The sequence below is a fragment of the Dendrobates tinctorius genome, unplaced genomic scaffold (genome assembly GCF_039654945.1).
Source record: "Dendrobates tinctorius isolate UK_male_01 unplaced genomic scaffold, ASM3965494v1 ptg000011l, whole genome shotgun sequence".
NCBI lineage: Eukaryota > Metazoa > Chordata > Amphibia > Anura > Dendrobatidae > Dendrobates > Dendrobates tinctorius.
This window is the reverse complement of record NW_027361679.1, coordinates 16,703,553-16,729,430: the sequence shown is the minus strand read 5'-3', so window position 1 is coordinate 16,729,430 and position 25,878 is coordinate 16,703,553. Positions and strand designations below refer to the sequence as shown.

The following is a 25,878-nucleotide window of genomic DNA, read 5'->3' as shown; positions in this document are numbered from 1 at the left end:
AGATATGGATAGATAGGGCAGATTTCTAATCTGCTTTTGCTATTGAGTAACATTATCTATGAGCTCAAAAACCTTTCAGGTGATGCAGTTTTTTAAAAAGATGATCAACTTTTGCAGCTGAAAAACGTATCCTCAAAAAACACAGGAAAAACACTGTGTGTGAATGTAGCCTTAGATCAGGAATATAACAGCCATTTATAGGACATTTCATAACTTTCCCAAACTCCTATGAAAAAATATCCAGCACATCCTGCATTGAATTACTGTACCCAATTTATTATATATTTTAGGAGTCGGAGTCGGTCCATTTTATACCGACTCCAACTCCGACTCCACCAAAATGAGCTCCGACTCCGACTCCACAGCTCTGGTCCTGGGCCATTTTTTTGATCGTTGGTCTCCCGCTGGCCAGCAAGCATCGCTGTGTGGCAGCGGGAGAGCAACGATCAGCGAACTCCCAGCGCTGTAAGCAGATGCTGGGAGCTGGTATCCAAGGTAAATATCGGGTAACTAAGCGCGTCGCTTAGTTACCCGCTGTGTACCTTGGATACCTGCGTGCTCATGCTGGGAGCTGGAATCCAAGGTACACAGCGGGTAACTGACGCGCGTGTTTAGTTACCCAATATTTACCTTGGATACCAGCACGCAGGTATCCAAGGTACACAGCGGGTAAGTAAGTGACTCGCTCGCTTAGTTACCTGATATTTACCTTGGATACCATTGTCCTCGCTGGTCCTGATCGCTGGTGAAATCTGCCTGTTTGACAGCTCACCAGCAATCATGTAGCGAGGCAGCAGCGATCCTGACAAGGTCGTATTGTCGGGATCGCTGGTGCATGGTTTGGTGTAACGGGACCCTAACTCTGCTGACTCATACTGAGTGCCCCCCCTTAGGGGTGTCATCTGAATTGCGTCATTCTGAGATTTAGCTGTAAATCCCGATATAAGTGGTCAGCGTAGAGTGCCAGATAAATGTTCTCAACAAAAAAAACAAGCCCCCACTAAGGTTGGTTATCTGTTAATGGAAATATAGGGGGCTTCCACGTAGCTGGTAGTACAAAGGGTCTGTAAAAGCGCTTTAGCTCCTTACACACCCCAAAATAAATTCAGCAAATTCTGCACTCCCATATCCAATGCCCACTCCCTTCTGAGCCGACAGTGTCTAAACCACATTTAACATCAACACATCAACATGTTTGGCTTTTCTGTAGTGGTGACAGCCCCCCCCCCCCTCATAATTTACGGGTGCGTGTCTCCAGAAGCAGGAACTGGGCTTTACAATGTACTGATGACTACAACATAGTGAGCATTGCAATGGCAGTTTGCAATTTTCACACAGGAACATCTATTACTGCTTGTTTGTGGAAAACGCCCATGGAGTCAAAATTGTCATAAGCACTAAACTCCCAAAGGGGTATAATTTCCAAAATAGTCGCTTGAGGATGTATTGTGCTCTTCTAGCACTTAGGAGCTCTGTCTATGAAGTCCACAAACTAGCACAATCTGCTCTCCAGGAGTCAAATGGCTCTCTGTCCCTCGCAAATCTCGCCATGTGGCAAAGCAGTACTGTACAGCCACGTATTAGGCATTTCTACATTCAGCAGAAATTGTAGGACAAATTTTGGTGCCAATTTTTTTTTTTTTTTTTTTACACATTTCCCAGTGTAAAAACATAAAATCTGGGGCTAAAATAAATTTTTGGTGGTAAAAATCATGCCACGATCCTAAGAAGTTCGGGAACAAATGAGAAACGAAGTAATTGAAGTCTGAGTCTGAAAAGTTTATTAAGCCATTTCTCAAGCTTTGGGACTCCAGCGTACCACAGAATGATTATGTACAAATGGTGAAAACATGGAACAGTGGTGAACCTTCCCATGAGTGACCTGCCAACCAAAATTACCCCAAGAGTGCAGCGACAACTTGTCCAAGAGATCACATTTGCCTTATTTAAGGTCGAGGTTCATGACTCCACTATAAGAAAAATCCTGGACAAAAATGGCCTGCATGGCAGAGTTCCAAGACGAAAACCACTGCTGAGCATCTCGGTTTTGCCAGAAAACATCTTGATAATTCCCAAGACTTCTGTGAAAATACTCTGTGGATGGACTAGACATAAGCTGAACTTTTTGGCATGTGTATGTCCCATTACATTTGGTGTAGAAGTAACACAGCATTTCAGAAAAGGAACATCATACCAACAGTAAAATATGGTGGTGGTAGTGTGATAGTGTGGGGCTGTTTTGCTGCTTCAGGACCTGCAAGACTTAAGGCCCCGTTACACACAGCGATATTGTGAACGATGACGTTGCAACGGTGTCGAAACGACATCGTGTGTGACACGTGGCAGCGATCAGTTGGCTGATCGTTAATCGTTGCCTAATGGTCTGGGCCATAAATCTATCGTTGGTCTGCCGCTGGGCAGCACACATAGCTGCGTGTGACAGTGAGAGACCAATGATCAGCGAGTTCCCAGCGCCATACAGCAGACGCTGGGAGCTGGTATCCAGGGTAAACAGCGGGTAACTAAGAGCGGCGCTTAGATACCCGCTGTTTACCCTGGACACCAGCGTACTCACTGGTCCTGATCGGGTATCCAGGGTAAACGGCGGGTAACTGGGAGTCGCGCGGCGCTTAGATACCCGCTGTTTACCCTGGATACCAGCGAGCGGTCCTGATCGCTGGTGAGTCTGCCTAACTATGTCCCAGCGATCCCATCCATGTCGGATCGTTGGTGGGATCGCTGGAACATTGAAGCGTGTAACGGGGCCCTTACTGTGTCAAGTGGAACAATGAATTCTGCCTAGCAAAAATTCCTGAAGTGCATGTCCGGCCATTTGTTTGTGACCTTAAGCTGAAGTGCATTTGGTATATGCATTAGGACAATGATCCAAAACAGATCAATATTTAATCCATTCTCACAAGACAAAGTCACACTTGGGTGTACTCAACCAATAAACTTGGAATATAATATAGAAAAAGAGACGCTAATATGTAACTAAAAGTTAACCTTTATTCTATTCACTAAAATTAACCCCTTACCTACAAATGACGTAATATTCCGTCCATGTGACCATGGACCTAATTACCATGGACGGAATATTACGTCATCGCGATCAGCGGCGCCCACGTGGTGAGCGCCGCTGATCGCGGCCGAGTGTCAGCTAATTATCATAGCTGACACCCGGCACAATGTGTCAGGGGCGGTCACGGACTGCCCCCGACACGTTAAACCCTTGCACACTGCGATCAAACACGATCGCGGTGTACCGGGGGTTAAAGGGAAGCATCGGCAGGGAGGGGGCTCCCTCCGTGCTTCGCTGAGCCCCCCACGGCAGCGCAATGTGCAGCGCTGCTGCGGGGGGCTCCTTTCCTGCAGGTCCCCGGATCCAAGATGGCGACGGGGACCTCCGGGGGCCTGCAGGAAGCTGGCTTCCTCAGTGCCTGCAAAGCGCAGGCATGAGGAAGCCTGTGCAGTGCCTGTGACAGATCGCTGATCTGTCACAGTGATCTGTGATGTGACAGATCAGCGATCTGTCACAGGACAGTGATGTCCCCCCTGGGACATTGTAATAAAGTTAAAAAAAATAAAAAAAAAAGTGTAAAAATAATTAAAAAATCGCCAAATAAATTAAAAAAAAAAAAAAAAAATATTCCCCAATAAATTCATTTTTTGGAAATAAAAAAAAAAACAATAAAAGTACACATATTTGGTATCGCCGCGTCCGTAACAACCCACCCTATAAAACTGTCCCAATAGTTAACCCCTTAAGCGAACCCCTTAAAAATAAAAATAAAAAAACGAAGCAAAAAATAATGATTTATCATACAGCCGAACAAAAAGTGCAATAACGCGCGATCAAAAAGACGCATATAAATATCCATGGTACCGCTGAAAACGTCATCTTGTCCCGCAAAAAACGAGCCACCATACAGCATCATCAGCGAAAAAATAAAAAAGTTATAGCTCGCAGAATAAAGTGATGCAAAAATAATTATTTTTTATATAAAATTGTTTTCATTGCATAAAAGCGCCAAAACACAAAAAAAGACCTAAATGAGGTATCGCTGTAACCGTACTGACCCGAAGAATAAAACCGCCTTATAAATTTTACTGCACCCGGAACGGCGTAAACGCACCACCCAAAAGAAATTCATGAAACGCTGGTTTTTGTAAATTCTGCGTCCCAAAAAACGAAATAAAACGCGATCAAAAAATGTCACATGCCCGAACATGATACCAATAAAAGCGTCAACTCGTCCCGCAAAAAATAAGACCTCACATGACTCGGTGGGTCAAAATATGGAAAAATTATAGCTCTCAATATGTGGTGATGCAAAAACTATTTTTACAATAAAAAGCGTCTTTTAGCGTGCGACAGCTGTTAAACATAAAAACCGCCATAAATAGTAAATCAAACCCCCCCGTTATCACCCCCTTAGTTAGGGAAAAATAATAAAATTAAAAGAAAATGTATTTATTTCCATTTTCCCATTAGGGTTAGGGCTAGGGTTAGGGTTAGGGTTAGAATTGGGGGTTTCCACTATTTGTGCACATCAGGTGCTCTCCAAACGCAACATGGCATCTGATCTCAATTCCAGCCAATTCTGCGTTGAAAAAGTCAAATGGTGCTCCTTCCCTTCCAAGCTCTGCCATGCACCCAAACAGTGTTTTACCCCCTCATATGGGGTATCAGCCTACTCAGGACAATTTGCAAAACAACTTTTGGGGTCCTATTTCTCCTGTTGCCCTTAGGAAAATAAAAATTTTGGGGCAAAAATATCATTTTTGTGGAAAAAAAAATGTTTGTTATTTTCACGCCTGGGCGTTATAAACTTCTGTGAAGCACTTGGGGGTTCAAAGTTCTCACCACACATCTAGATAAGTTCCTTGGGGGGTCTAGGTTCCAAAATGGGGTCATTTGTGGGGGGTTTCCACTGTTTTGGTACATCAGGGGTTTTCCAAACGCGACATGGTGTCTGATCTCAATTCCAGCCAAAAAAGTCAAATGGCGCTGCTTGCCTTCCGAGCTCTGCCATGTGCCCAAATAGTCATTTACACCCACATATGGGGTATCAGCGTACTCAGGACAAATTGCACAATAACTTTTAGGGTCCTGTTACCCTTGGGAAAATAAAAATTGGGGGTGAAAAGATCATTTTGTGGAAAAAATATGATTTTTTAATTGTACCGCTGTACATTATAAACTTCTGTGAAGCCCTTGTGGGTTCAAAGTTCTCACCACATATCTAGATAAGTTCCTTAGGGGGTCTAGTTTCAAAAATGGGGTCACTTGTGGGGGGTTTCCACTGTTTAGGTACATCAGGGGCTCTCCAAACGCGACATGGCGTCCGATCAGAATTCCAGCCAATTTTGCATTGAAAAAGTCAAACGGCGCTCCTTCCCTTCTGAGCTCTGCCATGCGCCGAAACAGTGGTTCCCCCCACATATCAGGTATCAGCGTGCTCAGGACAAATTGCACAATAATTTTTGCAGTCCAATTTCTCCTGTTACACTTGGTAAAATAAAAAAAATTGAACCTGAAGTAATTATTTTTGTGAAAAAAAATGTTAATTTTTTTTAAATATTCAAAAAATTCCTGTGACGCACCTGAAGGGTTAATAAACTCCTTGAATGTGGTTTTAAGCACCTTAAGACCTTAAGGGGTGCAGTTTTTAGAATGGTGTCACTTTTGGGTATTTTCTATCATATAGACCCCTCAAAGTGGCTTCAAATGTGATGTGGTCCGTAAAAATAAAATGGTGTTGCAAAAATGAGAGATCGCTGGTCAACTTTTAACCCTTATATCTTACTAACAAATAAAAATTTTGGTTCCAAAATTGTGCTGATGTAAAGTAAACATGTGGGAAATGTTACTTATTAACATTTTTGTGTGCCATATCTCTGTGATTTAAGGGCATAAAAATTCAAAGTTGGAAAATTGCGGAATTTTCAAAATTTTCGCCAAATTTCCATTTTTCTCATAAATAAACGCAAATTATATGAATGAAATTTTACCACTAACATGAAGTACAATATGTCACGAGAAAACAGTGTCAGAATCACCGGGATCCACGGAAGCGTTTCAGAGTTATGACCTCATAAAGGGACAGTGGTCAGAATTGTAAAAATTGGCCCGGTAGTTAACGTGCAAACCACCCTTGGTAGTGAAGGGGTTAATACTTATAAAAGCATTTACATACATTGATTAGATGTATACTGAGTCACTGATATCAAGCCTCACCCACTGACTTCAATAGGTGAAATAGTGTATAAACTATGTAGAAAAGCCGGTATGCCAGCGAAACGCGCATGAGGGACACATTCCCGGTTGATGGCAATGCCATCTATTAAATCATAAGCATACTTTAGCGCCGATACAGCTCATATCACTGCTGACCGCACACTGGTGTAGTGACCTTCACTCACAGACTCAGCATGTGAATGAATAAGTCTCAGCAGCTGGTATGTGTATTGCACACTGCCATACCGGCGATCAGACACGAATTCCAGCGTGTGACTTACTGTGTCGGTAGCAGTTGGTATGTGCTGTTCATTGCATGAGGTGACCGCACGGTGAGTGTGGAGCGGCAGCAACAGTCACGGTTAGATGGCGATTACCGCACCACGTGGTTTACTTGATTGAGCTCTAGGCAATGCATGTGAATGCACAATAAGAGGCTAATTTTGCATGTCAGATGAGTGATATATATCTTAAGATTATCAGCGAGAGGACTATAATGCTGACAATAATCATTCTTGGATAGTGCTCACCAATCATATGGTGCTGTGCTATATAGTGTATCTCATTTTCCAATAAGAAATATAAATTAGGGTGAGGCTAACATTAGCGGTGGCACAATTTATTTTTTCATGTGGCTATAGTAACCACATGATAGGAACCAACAAATGTTAGTATGTCATTTATGACCTATGCTTTTTCTGCCGTAATTTACTCACTTTATTTAGAGGTTATATTTGACCAATAATTTATGGGGACAATCACTTTAGATTAATTACATAATTTCTACACTATTTCGCCTGTTGGAATTAGTGGGTCACGCTTGATATCAGTGACCCAGTATTCATCTAATCAATGTATGTAAATGTTTTTATAACTATTAATTTTAAAGAATGCAATAAAGGTTATATTTTAGCTACACATTATCGTCTCTTTTTCTATATTGTATTCCAATTCTCCAAAACGCACCAGCAAGTCCACCTCTGGCTTGCAAAAAACAAAATTAAGACTTTGTAGTGACCTAGTCCTGACCTTAATCTAATTTGAGATGCTGTAGCAAAGTGGTTTATGGTCAGAAACCCTCTAATGTGGCTGAATTACAACAATTATGCAAAGATTAGTGGGCCAAAATTCCTCCAGAATGCAAGATTTTGGATCACTTTTATGGCTCCGTTCACATTTATCACTTGCATGACTTCATCTAAATCTTCATAGTATTTGTTTGAAATAGAACCATTCATTGAAATGAGGCAGATGGAGACACTTTAGACTCTGTGTGGCACTTTGTTCCAGAGGTATATATCTTTTGAGGTTCACCGAAAGGGTAGTCAACTGTGCTTTTTGTACATGTCTATAAAGATGGTACACTGCTGATAGAGGCTGGGTAGATTCTGAAGAAACTGTCTGCCTCATTATATTAACTAATTCTGTCTAAATCAAATTTTTCAGAGATTTAGATGTATAACCCCAATGTGAGTGATAAAAATAGAGAACATTATGAATGTGAACAGAGACTTAATCCTCATTCAGATGTCTATGAATCGTATACTAGTTCTAGGTGTGTGACCCATAGAGTTTCATTGATTTATACAATGTGCTATCCTTTTACAAAAGAAAATGGTCAGCCAAACGGGTTCGTTTGCACTTCAGACTTGCATGTACAAGTTCTAGCACTCATTAGTCTTTAACCCCTTTTTAACATGAGACGTACTATCCCGTCCACGGTACCCGGGCCCCTATGACCGGGGACAGGATAGTACGTCTCAGCGATCAGCGGCGCTGCTGGCGGGGGGCGCCTCTGATCACGGCCAGGTGTCGGCTGATTATCACAGCTGACACCCGGCACGTTAACCCCTGGCACACTGCGTTCAAACATGATCGCAGTGTACCGGGGGATTAGGGAAGCATCGGCAGGGAGGGGGCTCCCTCCGTGCTTCCCTGAGACCCCCCCCAGCGCAGCGCGATGTACTGCGCTGCTGGGGTCCTTCTTCCATGCAGGCCCCCGGATCCAAGATGGCCGCAGGGGCCTGCAGGGAGGTGGCTTACTCAGTGCCTGCAGCAGTGCCTGTCCAAGCTGTCAGATCAGCAATCTGACACACTAGTTATGTGCGCGGGCCCCCCCCCCCCCCCAAAAAAAAAAAAAAAAAGTGTGAAAAAAATTCGCCAAATAGATAAAATAAAGAAAATTCCCTAATTTACTTTTTGGAAATAAAAAAAACTTTACCGCTGAAAACGTCATCTTGTCCCGCAAAAAAAACGAGCTGCCACACAGCATCATCAGCAAAAAAATACAGTTATAGCTCGCAGAATAAAGCGATGCAAAAATAATTTTTTTTAAATATAATTGTTTTCATTGCATAAAAGCGCCAAAACATAAAAAACATAAATGAGGTAACGCTGTAATCGTACTGACCCGAAGAATAAAACTGCTTTATCAATTTTACCACACGCGGAACGGTGTAAACGCACCCCCCCCAAAAGAAATTCGTGAAATGCTGGTTTTTGTTCATTCTGTGTCCAAAAATCGGAATAAAAAACTATCAAAAAATGTCACGTGCCCGAAATGGTGCCAATAAAAACGTCAACTCGTCCCGCAAAAAATAAGACCTCACGTGACTCGGTGGGTCAAAATATGGAAAAATTATAGCTCTCAAAATGTGGTGATACAAAAACTATTTTTACAATAAAAAACGTCTTTTAGCGTATGACAGCTGCCAAACATAAAAACCCGCTAAAAATAGTAAATCAAACCCCCCTTTATCACCCCCTTAGTTAGGGAAAAATAATAAAATAAAAAAAAGTATTCCATTTTCCCGCTATGGTTAGGGGTGTGTTGGGGTTAGGGTTGGAGTTAGAATTGGAGGGTTTCCACTGTTTGAGCACATCAGGTGCTTTCCAAACGCAACATGGTGTCTGATCTCAATTCCAGCCAATTCTGCGTTGAAAAAGTCAAATGGTGCTCCTTCCCTTCCAAGCTCTGCCATGCGCCCAAACAGTGGTTTACCCCCACATATGGGATATCAGCCTACTCAGGACAAATTGCACAACAGCTTTTGGGGTCCAATTTCTCCTGTTACCCTTGGGACATTAAAAAATTGGTGGCAAAAATATCATTTTTGTGGAAAATTTTTTTTTTTTTTAAATTTTACGGCTCTGTTATAAACCTCTGTGAAGCCCTTGGGGGGTCAAAGTTCTCACCACACATCTAGATAAGTTCCTTGGGGGGGTCTAATTTCCAAAATGATGTCAATTGTGGGGGTTTTCCACTGTTTAGGCACATCAGGGGCTCTCTAAACGCGACATGGCGTCCGATCTCAATTCCAGCCAAAAAAGTCAAATGGCGCTGCTTCCCTTCCGAGCTCTGCCATGCACCCAAATAGTCATTTACCCCCACATATGGGGTATCAGCGTACTTAGGACAAATTGCACAATAACTTTTGTGGTCCTGTTACCCTTGGGAAAATAAAATTTGGGGGTGAAAAGATCATTTTTGTGGAAAAATTGATTTTTTTAAATTTACGGCTGTACGTTATAAACTTCTGTGAAGCCCTTGGGGGTTCAAAGTTCTCACCACATATCTAGTTAAGTTCCTTTGGGGGGTCTAGTTTCCAAAATGGGGTCACTTGTGGGGGTTTTCCACTGTTTAGGCACATCAGGGGCTCTCCAAACTTAACATGGCGTCCGATCTGAATTCCAGCCAATTTTGCAGTGAAAAAGTCAAACGGTGCGCCTTCCCTTCTGAGCCCTGCCATGCGCCGAAAGGTGGTTCCCCCCAACACATCAGGTATCAGCATACTCAGGACAAATTGCACAATAACTTTTGCAGTCCAATTTTTCCTGTTACCCTTGGTAAAATAAAAAAACTTAACCTGAAGTAATTTTTTGTGAAAAAAAAAATTAAATGTTCACTTTTTTAAAACATTCAAAAAATTCCTGTGAAGCACCTGAAGGGTTAATAAACTTCTTGGGTGTGGTTTTGAGCACCTTGAGGGGTGCAGTTTTTAGAATTGTGTCACTTTAGGGGATTTTCTATCATATAGACCCCTCAAAGTGACTTCAAATGTGATGTGGTCCCTACAAATAAAATGGTGTTGTAAAAATGAGAAATCGCTGGTCAACTTTTAACCCTTATAACTTCCTAACAAAAAAAAATTTTGGTTCCCAAATTGTGCTGATGGAAAGTAGACATGTGGGAAATGTTATTTATTAAGTTTTTTGTGTGCCATATCTGTGATATAAGGGCATGAAAATTCAAAGTTGGAAAATTGTGAAATTTTCGCCAAATTTCCGGTTTTTTTTTTCACAAATAAACGCAAGTTATATTATATCAATGAAATTTTACCACTAACATGAAGTACAATGTCACAAGAAAGCAGTGTCAGAATCAGTGGGATCCATGGCAGCGTTCCAGAGTTACTGCCTCATAAAGGGACAGTGGTCCTAATTGTAAAAATTGGCCCGGTCATGAACATGCAAACCACCCTTGGGGTTAAAGGGGTTGTCCGGTCCAAAATAAGTCTGCAGTCACTCTGTGTTACTGCAGCCTTATGAATCCCCCAGCACACGCACTGTTCTCTGCGGGATCCGCTGGTTTCTGAGCAGGGATTGGCGAGTACGTATGTATACTCATGGCCAGAGCCTGACTACTCGGTGACCGCTCTCCATACACTTGTATTGAGTGAAGCTGCACCCCGTCTAGTGACGCGGCTGTCCAGTGTGTGTGGAGGTGTCTACACTTGTATGGAGCGAGGCCGCGCCACTTACCGCTTTCTGACCAGGAGTATGCATAATGTACACATACACATCACCGCTGATCCCTGCTCAGAAAATGGCAAATTCCTGCAGCGCAGAGTGCGTGCACTGAGGGGGGATTCATACTGTAAGTCTGCGGTCATACCGAGTGACTGCAGACTTATCATGTTGCACAGGACAACCCCTCTAAGGCCACGTGCACTCATTGAGTATTTGGTGAGTTTTTTACCCCAGTATTTGTAAGCCAAAACCAGGAGTGGGACGGTCAGAGGAAAAGCATAAAAGAAACATTTGTACCACTTCTGTATTTATCACCCACTCCTGGTTTTGGCTTGCAAATACTGGGGTAAAAAAACTCACCAAATACTAAATTTGTTCATGTGGTCTTAGACTGTTCCTGTGGCTGTATTTTTATGGACTGAGTTTTCTGCACCGAATTTCAGAGAAATGTCAAATTTTTACTGAATCAAGGATCCAACTTGCCCATTCAAGACTGTGGAGCGGAGAAAAAAAATCAGATACAGTAACACTATAAAACGCCTGTATAAACTGAAATACTGTTTTAAAGGGTATCTGTCACCCCTGGGACATATGTCTTATTAATATGGGCATACAGGTGATGGATATGTTACACTAGTCCTACCTGTATGCCTCATATTAATGGTCTTGTTGCTGAGAAATGTTATATTCTCTTTGTTACTGATTTCTTCCAGGCTTTGGTTTATGCGATGCCTGGAAGAAATCCAAGCCTCCTGTCTTCATTGTAATACTACCTCCTCCCAGGTACATCGGTTACGGCCCTGGAATCCTGCGTCCTACACTCCCTCAGAAATACAGGTGCTTGTCACAAAATTAGAATATCAGCATAAAGTTAATGTATTTCAGTTCTTTAATACAAAAAGTGAAACTCATATAGAGTCATTACAGCCAGAGTGAAGTATTTATTTCTGTTAATGTTTATGATTGTAGCTTACAGCCAATGAAAACCCAAGAGTCGTCATCTCAGTAAATTAGAATAATAAAAAAACTTGCAAAGGCTTCCTAAGCGTTAAAAAAGTCCCTTGTCTGTTTCAGTAGGCTCCACAATCATAGGGAAGACTGCTGACTTGACATATGTCCAGAAGGCAGTCATTGACACACTCCACATGAAGGGTAAGCCACAATAGGTCATTGCTATTAAAGCTGGCCGTTCAGAGTGCTGTATCCAAGCATATTCATGGAAAGTTGAGTGGAAGGAAAAACTGTGGTTGAAAAAGGTGCACAAGCAACCGGGATAACCGAAGCCTTTGATAAGATTAAGAAAAGGCTTTTCAAAAATTTGGGGGAGATTCGCAAGGAGTGGACTGCTGCAGGAGTCATTGCTTCAAGAGCCACCACACACAGATGTATCCAGGACATGGGCTACAAGTGTCGCATTCCTTATGTCAAGCCACTCATGACCATTAGACAATGCCAGAAGCTTCTTACCTGGGCCAAGGAGAAAAAGAACTGGACTGTTGCTCAGTGGCCCAAGGTGTTGTTTTCAGATGAAAGTAAATTTTGTATTTCATTTTGAAATCAAGGTCTGAGTCTGGAGGAAGAGTGGAGAGGCCACAATCCAAGCTGCTTGAGGTCTAGTGTGACATTTCCACAATCACTGATGGTTTGGGGAAACATGTCATCTGCTGGTATAGAGCCACTGTGTTTTATCAAGATCAAAGTCAGCGCAGCCGTCTACCAGGAAATCTTAGGGCACTTCATGCTTCCCTCTGCCGACAAGCTTTTCGGAGATCGAAATTTCATTCTTCAGCAGAAGTTGTCACCTGTCCACACTGCCAAAAGTACCAGTACCTGGTTTAAAAACAACAGTATCACTGTGCTTGATTGGCCAGCAAACTCGCCTGACCTTAACCCCATAGAGAATCTATGGGGTATTATCAAGAGGAAGATGAGACACCAGACCCAACAATGCAGATAACCTGAAGGCTGCTACCAAAGCAACCTGGGCTTCCATAACACCTCAGCAGTGTCATAGGCTGATGGCCGCCATGCCGCATTGATGCAAAAGGAGCCCAGACCAAGTATTGAGTGCATTTACTGAACATACATTTCAGTAGGCCAACATTTCAGATTTGTTAGATGTGGCAGCAAAAACCTGGTGACAGATTCCTGTTGAAGGATTAGCCAGCGATAATACTTATGGTGCATGTACACATTAGAAAATGAACAAGTTTTATTATGGACACTAGTTCTTTATTTGTCGAGGTAAACATGCTGCAAAACACCCCTTTGCCTGGTTATGAAATCATGCCAACTATTTTTTTTTTTTTTTTTTTTTTTTTTAATCTAAATCTTCTGCCTTTCACCCTATTTAAAAGGACATGTTCTACCCATAAAAATAATACTAATATGGGGTGAGAACAAACGTTATAGCGATTTATTCTGTCCCCATCATTGTTTGTCGGCCCATGTAAACTCTCATATTTGACGTTTGTTAATGAGCTGCAAACAGCATGTCCAAATGCATTATTATCCTCCATAGGTTCTGTTCCTCTAGATATCGCTGACTGTAAGGCTGTGTGCCCACTTAGCGTTTTTAAGTGTTTCCGCATCGGCAATGCCGCAGCGGAAAAGCTTAAACGCTAGTTAAAACGCATCCCATGCAATCCTATGGGATTAAGCAGTTGCTGTGCCAATGTTGCGGATTTTTCTGCTGTGGAATCGCATTGGGGAAAAATCTGCAGCATGTCCATTAATTTTGCGGATTCGCGGCGATTCCGCCGCCATAGGATTGCATTGAAACGCTCACTTTACACATGTGATTATGCCCACCATGCGTAAAGTGAGTGTTTCATGTGCGGATGGTACCCAGGGTCTGGAGGAGAGGAGACTCTCCTCCATGCCCTGGCTACCGTATTCCTGTAAAATACATCCCTGGGAACGGAAGTTGCCACCAGCGCCAATGAGGACCGGGAGGGACTCCGGGGGCTAACAGAGGGTAAGTATATCCCTATTTTTTATTTTTTTTATTATTTTTAACCATATTCCTGTTTAAAAATAGAGTTAAAATAAAAAATAAGGACATACTTGCCCTCTATCGGTCCCGGAGTTCTCCCGGTCCTCAGCGGTGCTTCCCAGGCCTGCTTTGCGCTGATGAGGAGATCGGGGGGCCGGCAGAAGGCGAGTCTCTCTCTCTATCTCTCTCTATGTATGTGTGTGTGTATGTATATGTATGTATGTGTATATATATATATATATATATATATATATATATATATATATATATATATATATATATATATATATATATATATATATATATATAATATAACATTCTGTCTTTTACTATTGATGCTGCATATGCAGCTGCATGTGTTGCGGCTCTGTCAGTCACAGCACATGCATGAAGAGCCCAACACACAGGCTCTCCATGCATCTACTGTGACGCAGCTGCGGTGCCGATCAGCTGGTGGAAGCCGGGATGCCTATGCAGCTTATTTGGTTAGGCCTGTTTCACACTTCCGTTTTTTCAAATCCGTCAAAATCCGTTGGTTTCCGTAAAAAAACGGATCCGCCAATTTTTTGCAGGATCCGTTTTTTTGTCCCATAGACGTCCATTAGCGGTTACCGCGGATCCGTCAAAAAAACGGATCCGTTTTTTTAAAAACGGATCCGTTTGTATCAGTTTCCGTCAAAAAAACGGAAACGGATCCGTTTGGCGGACACAAAAACGGAAGTGTGAAACAGGCCTAAGCGCTATAGCTTGCCGAATAAGAGGGAACCCGAACAAATTCGCTCAACTCTAGTGGTGAGTGAACCCATGGAATAAAGCTAGTTTTCCTCCCAGCAGCGGGGCTCAAAGTGCGGGCACAGGCATGTTCAGGTTAATAGCCGTTTTTTTTTTGTTTTGTTTTTTATGTGACAAATTCCCTTTAAATGCATTTCAAGAAAAATGCTATATGTTAACTCCAAATATCTCTTTACATTTCAGTTTCTTCTACATTACCCATTTGTGTCTACTGTGAAGCTATGAGCTCATTTAACCTTGACCGCTTCCGTTTTGATAATAAAAAAAGTGACCAATTCTCAACTGAAAATGAAGGCTCAAGCCGACCTAGCACTCCAATATCTGCATTAGATGGCAAAACAGGTAAGATGTTTTTAAAGGTGATACATGAATATAAGCTAGGCCAGTGGACCCCAACCTTTCTAACCTTGAGAGCCACATCCAGCTCTGAGAGGGGGCCACGAGCCATGTTAAGCTTTGAGAGATGGTCATGATCCACATCTGGCTCCCACTCTTCCTCACATTAGTAGTAACGAAATCCCCTATTATGGGTATAATGATAGCCAAAGCTTTTCCACAGAAGCAGTATATCGAGATCCAAGGGTTTCCACAATCCCCCCTTCAATATTCTCCCATCAAGCACTCCCACCACACTGTCATATCCAGCTTCAAGCACTTCCTCTGACCAGTAGTATCATCCTTTCTCCAGCACACCATCCTGAAATTATCTCTAAACCCTTAAGACCAGTATATGTACATCCAGATCTGCTCTTCTGTGCCGGACTACTCACAGAATTCATCATTTTGAGATGTGCTCTTCATAGCTCTTTGCTAGACCTAGAGATAATGCACCAAGCTAGCAGATAGCCGCGAGCCACAATTCATGAGATCGCGAGCCACATGTGGCTCCTGAGCTACAGGTTGGGGATCCCTGAGCTGAGAATTTTGCTACATAAAATGAATGTGTATGTAGCCATTTCTTATTTTATTTTGAGATCTGTAACATATGTATTTTTCCCTAGTTACCAGCATTCCCGAGACACCCGAATATAAGAGACTAAACAATGTGTCCTTGTTTAAGAATAAAGGTGTTAATTTTCTTGAGTCAGATTCTGAAGCTGAAGATCATAAAAATAAGCCAGGTTTCAGTTTGACGCACAGGAAAGTCCTCCCACCACAAGAGTGAGTAACACTGGCTGCTTAATCCTTGCTTTTTAATGAAATTCAACTTGGAGATAGAGTGTGTGTGTGTGTGGTGGTGGTTGTTGTTTTTTTTAATGTTGTGTTGGGAATTGAAGCATAACAAAAATTTAAACATTTTTTCTAAGAAACCCCTTTCTTCAGGACTTAGGGGGGGTTCTCTGGGAATATAAGAAAATAACTAGAGGAAATGACATACCGTATATTCTCGTGTATAAGCCGAGCCCCCCCCCATTTTTGCCACAAAAAACTGGGGAAACTTATTGACTCGTGTATAAGCCTAGGGTGGAAAACGCAGCAGCTACTGGTAGATTTCAAAAATAAAAATAGATACCAATAAAAGTAAAATTGAGACATCAGTAGGTTAAATGTTTTTGAATATCCATATTGAATCAGGAGCCCCATATAATGCTCCATACAAAATACACCCCATATAATGCTGCACAAAGGTTAATAATGGCACTATAATATGCCCCATATAATGCTTCATAAAGGTTATGCCCCCATAAGAAGCTCCATAGATTATGCCCCCATAAGAAGCTCCATAGATTATGCCCCCATAAGAAGCTCCATAGATTATGCCCCATAGAATATGCCCCCCATATGCTGCTCCATAGAATATGCCCCCATATGCTGCCCCATAGAATATGCCCCCATATGCTGCCCCATGGAATATGCCCCCATATGCTGCCCCATGGAATATGCCCTCATGTGCTGCTCCTAGAATATGTCCCCCATATGCTGCTCCTAGACTATGCCCCCCATATGCTGCTCCATAGATTATGCCCCCCATATGCTGCTCCATAGATTATGCCCCCCATATGCTGCTCCATAGATTATGCCCCCCATATGCTGCTCCATAGATTATGCCCCCCATATGCTGCTCCATAGATTATGCCCCCCCATATGCTGCTCCATATGCTGCCCCATAGACTATGCCCCCATATCCTGCTCCATAGAATATGCCCCCATATGCTGCTCCATAGAATATGCCCCCATATCCTGCTCCATAGAATATGCCCCCATATGCTGCTCCATAGAATATGCCCCCATATGCTGCTCCATAGAATATGCCCCCATATGCTGCTCCATAGATTATGCCCCCATATGCTGCTCCATAGATTATGCCCCCATATGCTGCTCCATAGAATATGCCCCCATATGCTGCTCCATAGAATATGCCCCCATATGCTGCTCCATAGAATATGCCCCCATATGCTGCTCCATAGATTATGCCCCCATATGCTGCTCCATAGATTATGCCCCCATATGCTGCTCCATAGATTATGCCCCCATATGCTGCTCCATAGATTATGCCCCCATATGCTGCTCCATAGAATATGCCCCCATATGCTGCTTCATAGAATATGCCCCCATATGCTGCTCCATAGATTATGCCACTGCAAAAAAAAAAAAAAAAAAATGCCATACTCCTCTCTCCTGCTCAGGAACCCGGCACCTGTGATACTCACCTGTCCGGGGTCCATCGCAGCTCACCACTGTCTGCGCATCCTCTGTCAGTGACTGTTCAGCCAGCAGAGGGCGCGGCGCGCACTAACCACGTCACCGCGCCCCCTGCTGGCTAAACATCATGGACACAGGAAGCAGCAGACGGCGGTGAGCAGCGTGGGAACGTGCTATACTCACCCGTCCTGGCACTCTGCAGCCTCCTCGCTTCTCCACTGTCTCCCTTCCTGCCTTCAGCGGTCACGTGATACCGCTCATTACCACTCATGAATATGCGCATATTCATGAATTTAATGAGCGGTACTACGTGACCGCTGAAGGCAGGAAAGGGAGACAGTGGAGAAGCGAGGGGGCTGCAGAGAGTGCCAGGACGGGTGAGTATGATCTGTGATGCCCCCCCTCCCCCGCTGACCCCCCCCCCAGGTATATGACTCGTGTATAAGCCGAGAGGGGGGGGGGACTTTCAGCCCCAAAAAATGGGCTGAAAATCTCGGCTTATACACGAGTGTATACGGTAAATTCCTAATCATGTTTTGTCTAGGGAGATAATTGTTATAGGATAAAAATGTCTGCCAGCGTTTCAGATTGACTGAATCCTGTCCTAGTATGTTGGTGGTACAGGTGCTTGTGAGCATGAGCAGTAGAAAGCACTTCTGTTGTAACCACGGTGGTTCAGTGGTTAGCACTGTTACTTTGCAGCACTGTGGTCCTGGGATCAAATCCCACAAACACATCTGCATGCTACTCTGGTTTCCTCCCACACTCCAAAGGCATACTGATAGGAAATTTAGATTGTGAGCCTTATTGGTGACAGCCATGCTGATGTCTGAAAAGCCACCAGGTTTTTCCCATATAAAGTAGTGCCAGCTATGTGACAGCATCTGGAATGTTGTCTATATGTCTCTAATGTGCTCTCCATAAAACAAAAAATAGCTTTTATTATACTTATTTACGTGCGTCGCTGTTCTTGATCCGGCTCTTGCTCTCTTCATGCTTTGTGTGGATGATGCGTTCTACGTCATCCTCAGTGTCCTTGGCAAGGAGCTCCTGCGCAGGCGCCCTTTTCTGCCCTGTCAAGGATAGAGCAAAGAATTGTAGTGCGCTTTGGCCTTTCCCAGCGCATGTGCATTACAGTACTTTGCTCTTCCCTCAGCAAGGCAGAGAGAAGTGCGCCTGCACGTTTTAATTCTTTAATGATTACCTTCCTACAGAAAAATTATGATTTGCTAATTAAAGGCATTCATTTATAATTTCTGTTAGTTATTTACAGCCCCAATTACAGTAAAATTGGTATACTGTTTAATAGAAAGCGAAAATGCAACATTTTTATCTAAAGGCTATATTTTATCCACAACAGAACAAAGAACACATGTCAGAAGCTGAACATTAGACATTTTTACATTGCATGTGAAAAAAATTAACTCCTTTGGGGGTAATTTCACCTTGGGGGTTTTGTTGCTTTCTTTTTTTCCTCTTCGCCACGACAGCACCCACTGAGAGAGGGGATCCGCTCCCGGAACAGGAAACCTATAGAGAGATAAATGGGGCGGTCCCCCTCGCTCCCTCAGTTTGGTTTCCTGTTCCTGGAAAGGAACCCGCAGAAGAGGATACCTGGTCTGGTAGCCGCCTGCGTGCATAATATGAGCAGCAGGGGCCCCAGGACTGGAAGCAGCGTCGGGCGGAGAGGCGATTTCCCCCCCCCCCCCAGAGCTGGTAATGCAGGTGAGGCCGGAGGTAAGAAAAGTGCCAAGGCTCACTGAGGGGACGGGGCATATACCCCCCCCCCCCCCCCCGGGAAGGGGCGAGAAGCGCATTACATATGCCATGAGGGCATATCCAGGATGGCGGCCGTGCGCCCCCACCCCGGGTGAAAGCAGAAGAGCCTGAGGGCCCAGTAAGTGGCGAGCGCATTGCAAGTACCAGGAGGTCATATCGGGGATGGTGGCCGTGCGCTCCCCCCGGGAGAAAGCAGAGGGGCCTGAGCGCTGTGCCAGGCAGCGCTACGGTAGATCATACCTGCGGCAAGGGGTGCGGCCGGGTGCGTAGGGGTCACTGTCCGGCGGCCACTGCATAACCGCTTCCAGCGGCGCTCCCAGGCAGAGGCAACCCGGAAGTGGTTGGACAACTTCCGGGGTCAACACAGGAGGCGGCGATCGCGGGGAAACGCCCGCGCATGCGCAGATGGGGCAAAAAAAAAATGGAGCATCAGCAAGAAAAAACCTATAAAAAGAAGCCACGAGCATAGCGCCAATGCGCAGTCATGTCATCCATAGATGACCCAGCTTCGCTCCCGTTAAATCAGCCAGTGGAATCCCCACATGGCAGCAGACAAAGCGGTACTACAAGGAGAAGTAGTAGCACCAGAAGAAGTGGCAGCTACAGGAAGGAATCTAGCGGACCTTCCAGATAAGACGAGCCCTTAGAGAAAAAACGTAAAGAGAAGAAACCGTCCCACGCCTCGCCTAAGCCTGAGTCGCGGACCCCGCAGCCGGTAGTTTACTGACGAAACTCACGGGTGAGTGTTTTTAGTCAGAATAAATTACTGATGTTCATTTTTCTGGTCCGCACCCCCCTTTTTTAGGCCAAAAGAACGGAGAAGGCGAAAAATAGAGAGTGTGCCTTATGTTCTCAGCCCCTCCCAGACGGCCACCCTAAAAGATTGTCAGTCGTGTATTGAGGAGGCCTTACAGGACGAATCCTCGCGGAAGAAGGAGGATATCCGAGCGATAATTAGAGAAGAGCTGGGGGTCACTCCTCCGTGAGAGAAATAGGTTCACCAAGAGGGGGAGCTTCGCCGGTGTCAAACTCACCGTCAGAAACCGGGGATCTAGACTCTGATAGATCCCAGGAATACCCTTCCTCAGAGGATGAGGAGCAGACGTGTTTCCCTACAGACAGCGTCAGCAACTTGGTTAAGTCAGTCCGGAATACCATTGGGCTACCAGAGAGTAGGGACCCCAAGACTCCGCAAGACATAATGTTTGCAGGCATTTCCCGTAAAAAGGTCCGAGCATTCCCAGTGGTCCCAGCTATAAAAGAGCTAGTAAAAAGGGAGTGGGAGAAACAGGGGCAGAGAACCTTCCTCCCCTTAACGTCAAAGCGTAAATATCCTTTTGACGACGAGGAATTGACGGCTTGGTCGATAGACCCCAAGGTGGATGCGGCAGTGGCCTCTACCTCTCGTAGATCCTCCCTGCCGGTAGAGGATTCAGGAACGTTGGCTGACTCATTAGATCGTAAGACCGATACACTCCTTAAACGATCCTGGGAAGCATGTACGGCAGCTTTTAAGCCCGCAATAGCAGCCACGTGCACGGCAAGGTTAATGTTGGTGTGGCTGAATGACCTAGAGGACAATATTAAGAATGGAGTGGCCAGGAGTAAACTCCTGTCCTCTATGCCCCTCATTAAAGGAGCAGCTGCCTTCCTCTCCGATTCCTCAGCGGACTCTCTCCGTTTATCCGCTAGAGCAGCAGGACTAACCAATGCAGGCCGGCGGGCCTTATGGTTGAAGGGGTGGAAAGGAGACACGCAAACAAAGACTAAACTGTGTGCTATACCCTGCCAGGGTAAGTACTTATTTGGTACGGAACTGGACGAGATCTTAACAAAAGCGGGGGAGAGAAAGAAAGGTTTTCCTAACCCGTATATTCCCTTTAATAGGAGGGCCTACAGAAAACCGCCGTTTGGCAAAAAGAAAGACTTTAAACCCCTGGATCGCTGGGGAAATAAGGACCCCAAACAAAGGGGCAATCTATTCGGAAAACGTCCCTTCAGAGGAGACAGGTTCCGCTAATACCAGTACACCGGTAGGTGGCAGACTACGGAAATTCAGCCACCAATGGGGGAAGGTAACATCAAACCCATGGGCCATTGATATCGTCTCATCGGGCCTAAAACTAGAATTCGTTCGGCATCCACCGAACCTCTTCCTATTGACTTCCATGAAATCCCAGATACAGCACGAAGCACTAGAGATGGAGATTGCAGTACTGCTAACTAAACAGGTCCTGATAGAGGTCCCAGGGGACGAAAGAGGTGTGGGCTTTTATTCTCCTCTATTTTTAATCCAAAACCAGATGGCTCTTTCAGGACTATAATAAATTTAAAGAAGCTTAATACCTTCTTGAGGCTGAGGCCATTTAAGATGGAGTCAATAAATTCTGCAATAAAACTTTTGTTTCCCAGGTGTTATATGGCAGTCTTGGACCTAAAGGATGCCTATTACCATATCCCCATATTCCGAGAGCACCAGAAGTTCCTGCGGGTAGCGGTCTGGTTCAAGGGTCGTATTCAGAATTTCCAGTTTGCGGCAATGCCATTCGGGCTATCCATGGCTCCTCGGGTATTTGCCAAATTGATGCTGGAGGTTATGTCGTATGTAAGACTGAATGACACCCTAGTGATCCCTTACTTGGACGACCTACTAGTAGTGGGGAATTCTGTTTCTCAGTGTGAAACAAGAATGGCTCAGATTATCTCATCCTTACAAACACTGGGCTGGCTAATTAACTGGGAGAAGTCCAGGCTAGAACCAGTGACCTGTCAGAGGTTCCTAGGCCTGCAAGTAGACTCCGTAAGCCAAAAATGCTTTCTACCAGACTCTAAAGCGGTGGCTATAATCAATAAGATACAAAATACTATAGGAAGACCCGTAATATCATTGAGACAGGGTATGTCCTTGCTGGGATCCCTGATATCGTGCATCCCGGTGGTGCAATGGGCTCAATTCCACTCCAGAAAGCTACAATGGGCTATTCTGCAGGAAACAGACTGCAGGGACGGTTGGAAGGGAAGATGTCCCTATCGCCGGAAGTGGTTAATTCCCTAGAGTGGTGGTTGAATCCTACCAATTTATCAAAGGGAGTGCAATGGTGGGTAACTCCCTCCAAGGTGCTCACCACGGATGCTAGCCCCTTAGGTTGGGGGGCCCACCTGGAGGAGCACATGATACAAGGCCGGTGGCGTAAACATGAAATAGAAACCTCCTCTAACGTAAAGGAGCTAAAAGCAATTTACTATGCGATGTCTCAATTTCTCCCGCAGTTAAGAGGAACCCACGTGAGGGTCCAGACAGACAATACCACCGCAGTGACTTATATAAACCGACAAGGAGGTACGCAATCGGGACCGTTGATGTCTATCGCGGAAAAGATCCTAGAGGTGGCCGAGGTACATCTTCACTCCTTGTCGGCGCTCCACATAAGAGGAGTGGACAACTCTCAAGCAGACTATCTGTCGCCGGGTCCTATATCAGGGCGAGTGGGTCCTCAGCAGGCACGTCTTCGAGACGATAGCGTCAGAATGGGGCAGACCAGAGATAGACCTGTTCGTGACCAGAGCCAACAGACGTGTAAAAAGGTTTGCTTCGCTCTACAGGTCAGACAACCCAGACATTCTAGATGCCCTCCAAGCACCCTGGACATTCCAGCTAGCCTATGCCTTCCCTCCAATGGTTCTGCTGCCAACAGTAGTCAGGAAAATAAGACAAGAGAGGGTGAGGGTCATCTTGATAGCCCCGTTTTGGCCCAAGAGGCCGTGGTTTTCATGGCTGAGAGCCATGTCAATAACCGACCCGTGGATCCTGCCGCTGCACCAGGATCTTCTCTCGCAGGGACCCATCCTGCCATCCACTGGTCAAAGCACTACACCTAGCGGCCTGGAATTTGAAAGGGAACTATTAAAGCAGAAAGGCTTTTCGAAAAACCTGATTAATACCCTTCTACAAAGTAGAAAAGAATCTACAACAAGGATATACGCCAAGGTGTGGAGGAAATTCCTGACCTTTCACCCAGCAGGGCTAGCCGGTGAACCACCCATTACGGCCATCTTAGAGTTTCTTCAAAGAGGCAGAGAATTGGGCCTCTCAGTAAATCCTCTTAAAGTCCATATATTGGCCTTAGGAGCCCTATTTAACTATAACGTGGCAGCAAATAGATGGGTGACCCGTTTTGTTTCAGCCTGTCAACGATCAGAACCGGTGCATATTTCTCGGCTTCCGGCATGGGACCTTACTCTGGTCTTGGATGCCTTTACTCAGGCCCCGTTTGAACCCATAGATTCAGCATCAGTGAAGTGCCTCTCATTGAAAACTGCTACACTAGTGGCTTTAGTATCAGCTAGAAGAGTAGGTGATCTTCATGCTCTATCAATAGACCCTCCGTTCTTGTCAATAACACGATACAGACTGATTTTGAAGACAGATCCGTCCTACCTTCCCAAACGGGTAACTAAATTCCATAGGTCTCAGGAGATATGCCTACCTTCCTTCTACGAAAAACCGTCAAACCAGGACGAGGTGAAATATCACACCTTAGATGTGAGGAGAGCTGTACTAGCCTACCTTGATAGGACCAGTCCCTGGAGGCAGAGTAGGTCTCTTTTTGTCTCCTTCCAGGGCAACAGAAAGGGGTCTGGAGTTACAACAGGCACATTATCCAGGTGGATCAGAGATGCGATCACAATGGCATATTTGGCTAAAGGAGAAGAACCTCCGCTGGGGATTAAGGCGCACTCTACTAGAGCCATATCATCCTCCTGGGCCGAGAGGGCAAACGTCCCAATTGAACAAATATGTAAGGCGGCAACCTGGTCTTCTCCATCTACCTTTTATAGTCACTATAGACTAGATTTATCCTCTACCGAGGATTTGTCTTTCGGTAGATCAGTCCTTAACACGGTGTGCCCTCCCAAGTGATTATCTCTGGAAATCTCTCAGTGGGTGCTGTTGTGGCGAAGAGGAAAAACCGGATTACTTACCGGTAATACTCTTTTGTAGAGTCCACGACAGCACCCGCTCACTTCCCTCCCGTAAAACTTTTTTCACATGGGTCTTCTTGGTGGCGGAGATTGTAATTAAGATTTTATACGTGGTTAAACTTAGCAAACTTAAACGATGTAGGCGTAAGATAGATGAATCGCCCAAACAAATTGACTAAAACATGTATGGCGGTTCCTCCGTTGTTCTCGGTGTAACAAACTGAGGGAGCGAGGGGGACCGCCCCATTTATCTCTCTGTAGGTTTCCTGTTGCGGGGGCGGATCCCCTCTCTCTGGGTGCTGTCGTGGACTCTACAAAAGAGTATTACCGGTAAGTAATCCGTTTTTATTCGGTCGTCCATGACCGCACCACCTGAGAGAGGGATCCGCCCTTCCTAGGAACAGGAAAACCTACAGATACAAAAGGGCGGCACCTCTCCCACGCATCAGTTGGTTTCCTGTTCCTAAGAAGGACAGAACTCCCTACAGATCGTCCGTCATGAATAACCGAATTCCCAGGCCAGCAGACCGACTCAGGTAGCGGGGGGTTCTCCTACCTCGGTCTCGCTGGGGGCCCTGGATGCGCCACGGTGGGTCTGGGTAGGATTTCCACGGCAGTGGTAAGAGCAGGCGGAGACAGGGTCCAGAGGGCGCCTTCTCCATGGGCCGGTGAGGTAAGCGGTGTCCCCCTGTGTCTCCTTCCCCCAGGGCGGTGCGGTCCGTTCGGGCGGGCGCCGCCGGCGGTGTCCCACAAAAGGAGCGGCGGTTCCGAGCCGGCGGCGCAGTGCTGGCCCCTTGCCGCGCGTCCCCGCGGCCTCTGTCGCGCGGCGGAAGTGATGCGGCGGAGGGGGCGGAGCCTAGCGCCGAAACCGGAAGTCGGATGCCGGTCGACTTCCGGTTGTGGGGGACACGCGCCGATGCGCGCCCGCCGCCTGAGGGGGCCGGGCAGGCCTGAAGGGGAGGGGGAGGATCGCGGGGAGCGGTCCAATGGGGGGCCCGAACACCGGACGGAGCTCCTGCTGATCCGGAGGGGAAGCCTTCTTAAGACAGAAGGCGTTGCTGCTGAGGTGCTTCTGGAGGCCCAGCGATGGACACAACAGAAGCCCCCATGGATCCACAAGAGGTGCAGCCCGTGGCAAAGCACCCCAGTGACCAGCCTAAGAGGCGGAAGGAGGGACGTTCGAGTGGGAGCCACAGTAGTTCCTTTAGGCCAAAGGATCCTCCTGCAGCCCCCCATGATCCGGTACCTGTCCTCATCTGCAATGGTAAGAGATCTGCGAGAATGTACCCTGATGCAGTGTCCCCTTATGTTTTTTTGATTCTCAGGGGAAGAAGGCCACAGGGAAGCAGAAGCACAAGGAATGTGCCCTCTGTAGTTGCCCCTTACCAGATGGCCACCCTAAGAGATTGTGTCAGTCTTGCGTGAGACAGACGGTAGGGACAGAGATGAGGGGTAGAACATGAGTGGAGTATCAGACTCTTACACTCTTCCCTATTTACGCAGGTAGCGGAAGAAGCTCCAAGCTTCGCTACAGACCTGAGGCAATTAATCAGGACTGAAATAAAAGCCCTATCAAAAGAAGATTCTTCTAAAAGAAGACGGGCTAGTGTTTCAGGCTCAGAATCTTCAGTCGGCCCTAGGAGGGAAGATATCTCCTCAGAGTCCTCGGCCTCCTCTTCTTCTTCCGAAGAGGATT

At 45.4% G+C, this 25,878-nt stretch overlaps 1 protein-coding gene across 1 annotated transcript in view; it reads left to right on the top strand.

Annotated features, from left to right (window-relative positions):
* Nucleotides 1–25,878, top strand: part of SMARCAD1 (SNF2 related chromatin remodeling ATPase with DExD box 1) — a 217,570-nt gene that overhangs the window by 6,727 nt on the left and 184,965 nt on the right. The window contains exons 2-3 of the mRNA XM_073590005.1: nt 14,961–15,119; nt 15,779–15,938. Of these exons, the coding sequence (XP_073446106.1) occupies nt 14,999–15,119; nt 15,779–15,938 (281 nt within the window). The 5' untranslated portion in view covers nt 14,961–14,998. The remainder of the gene's footprint in view (nt 1–14,960; nt 15,120–15,778; nt 15,939–25,878) is intronic.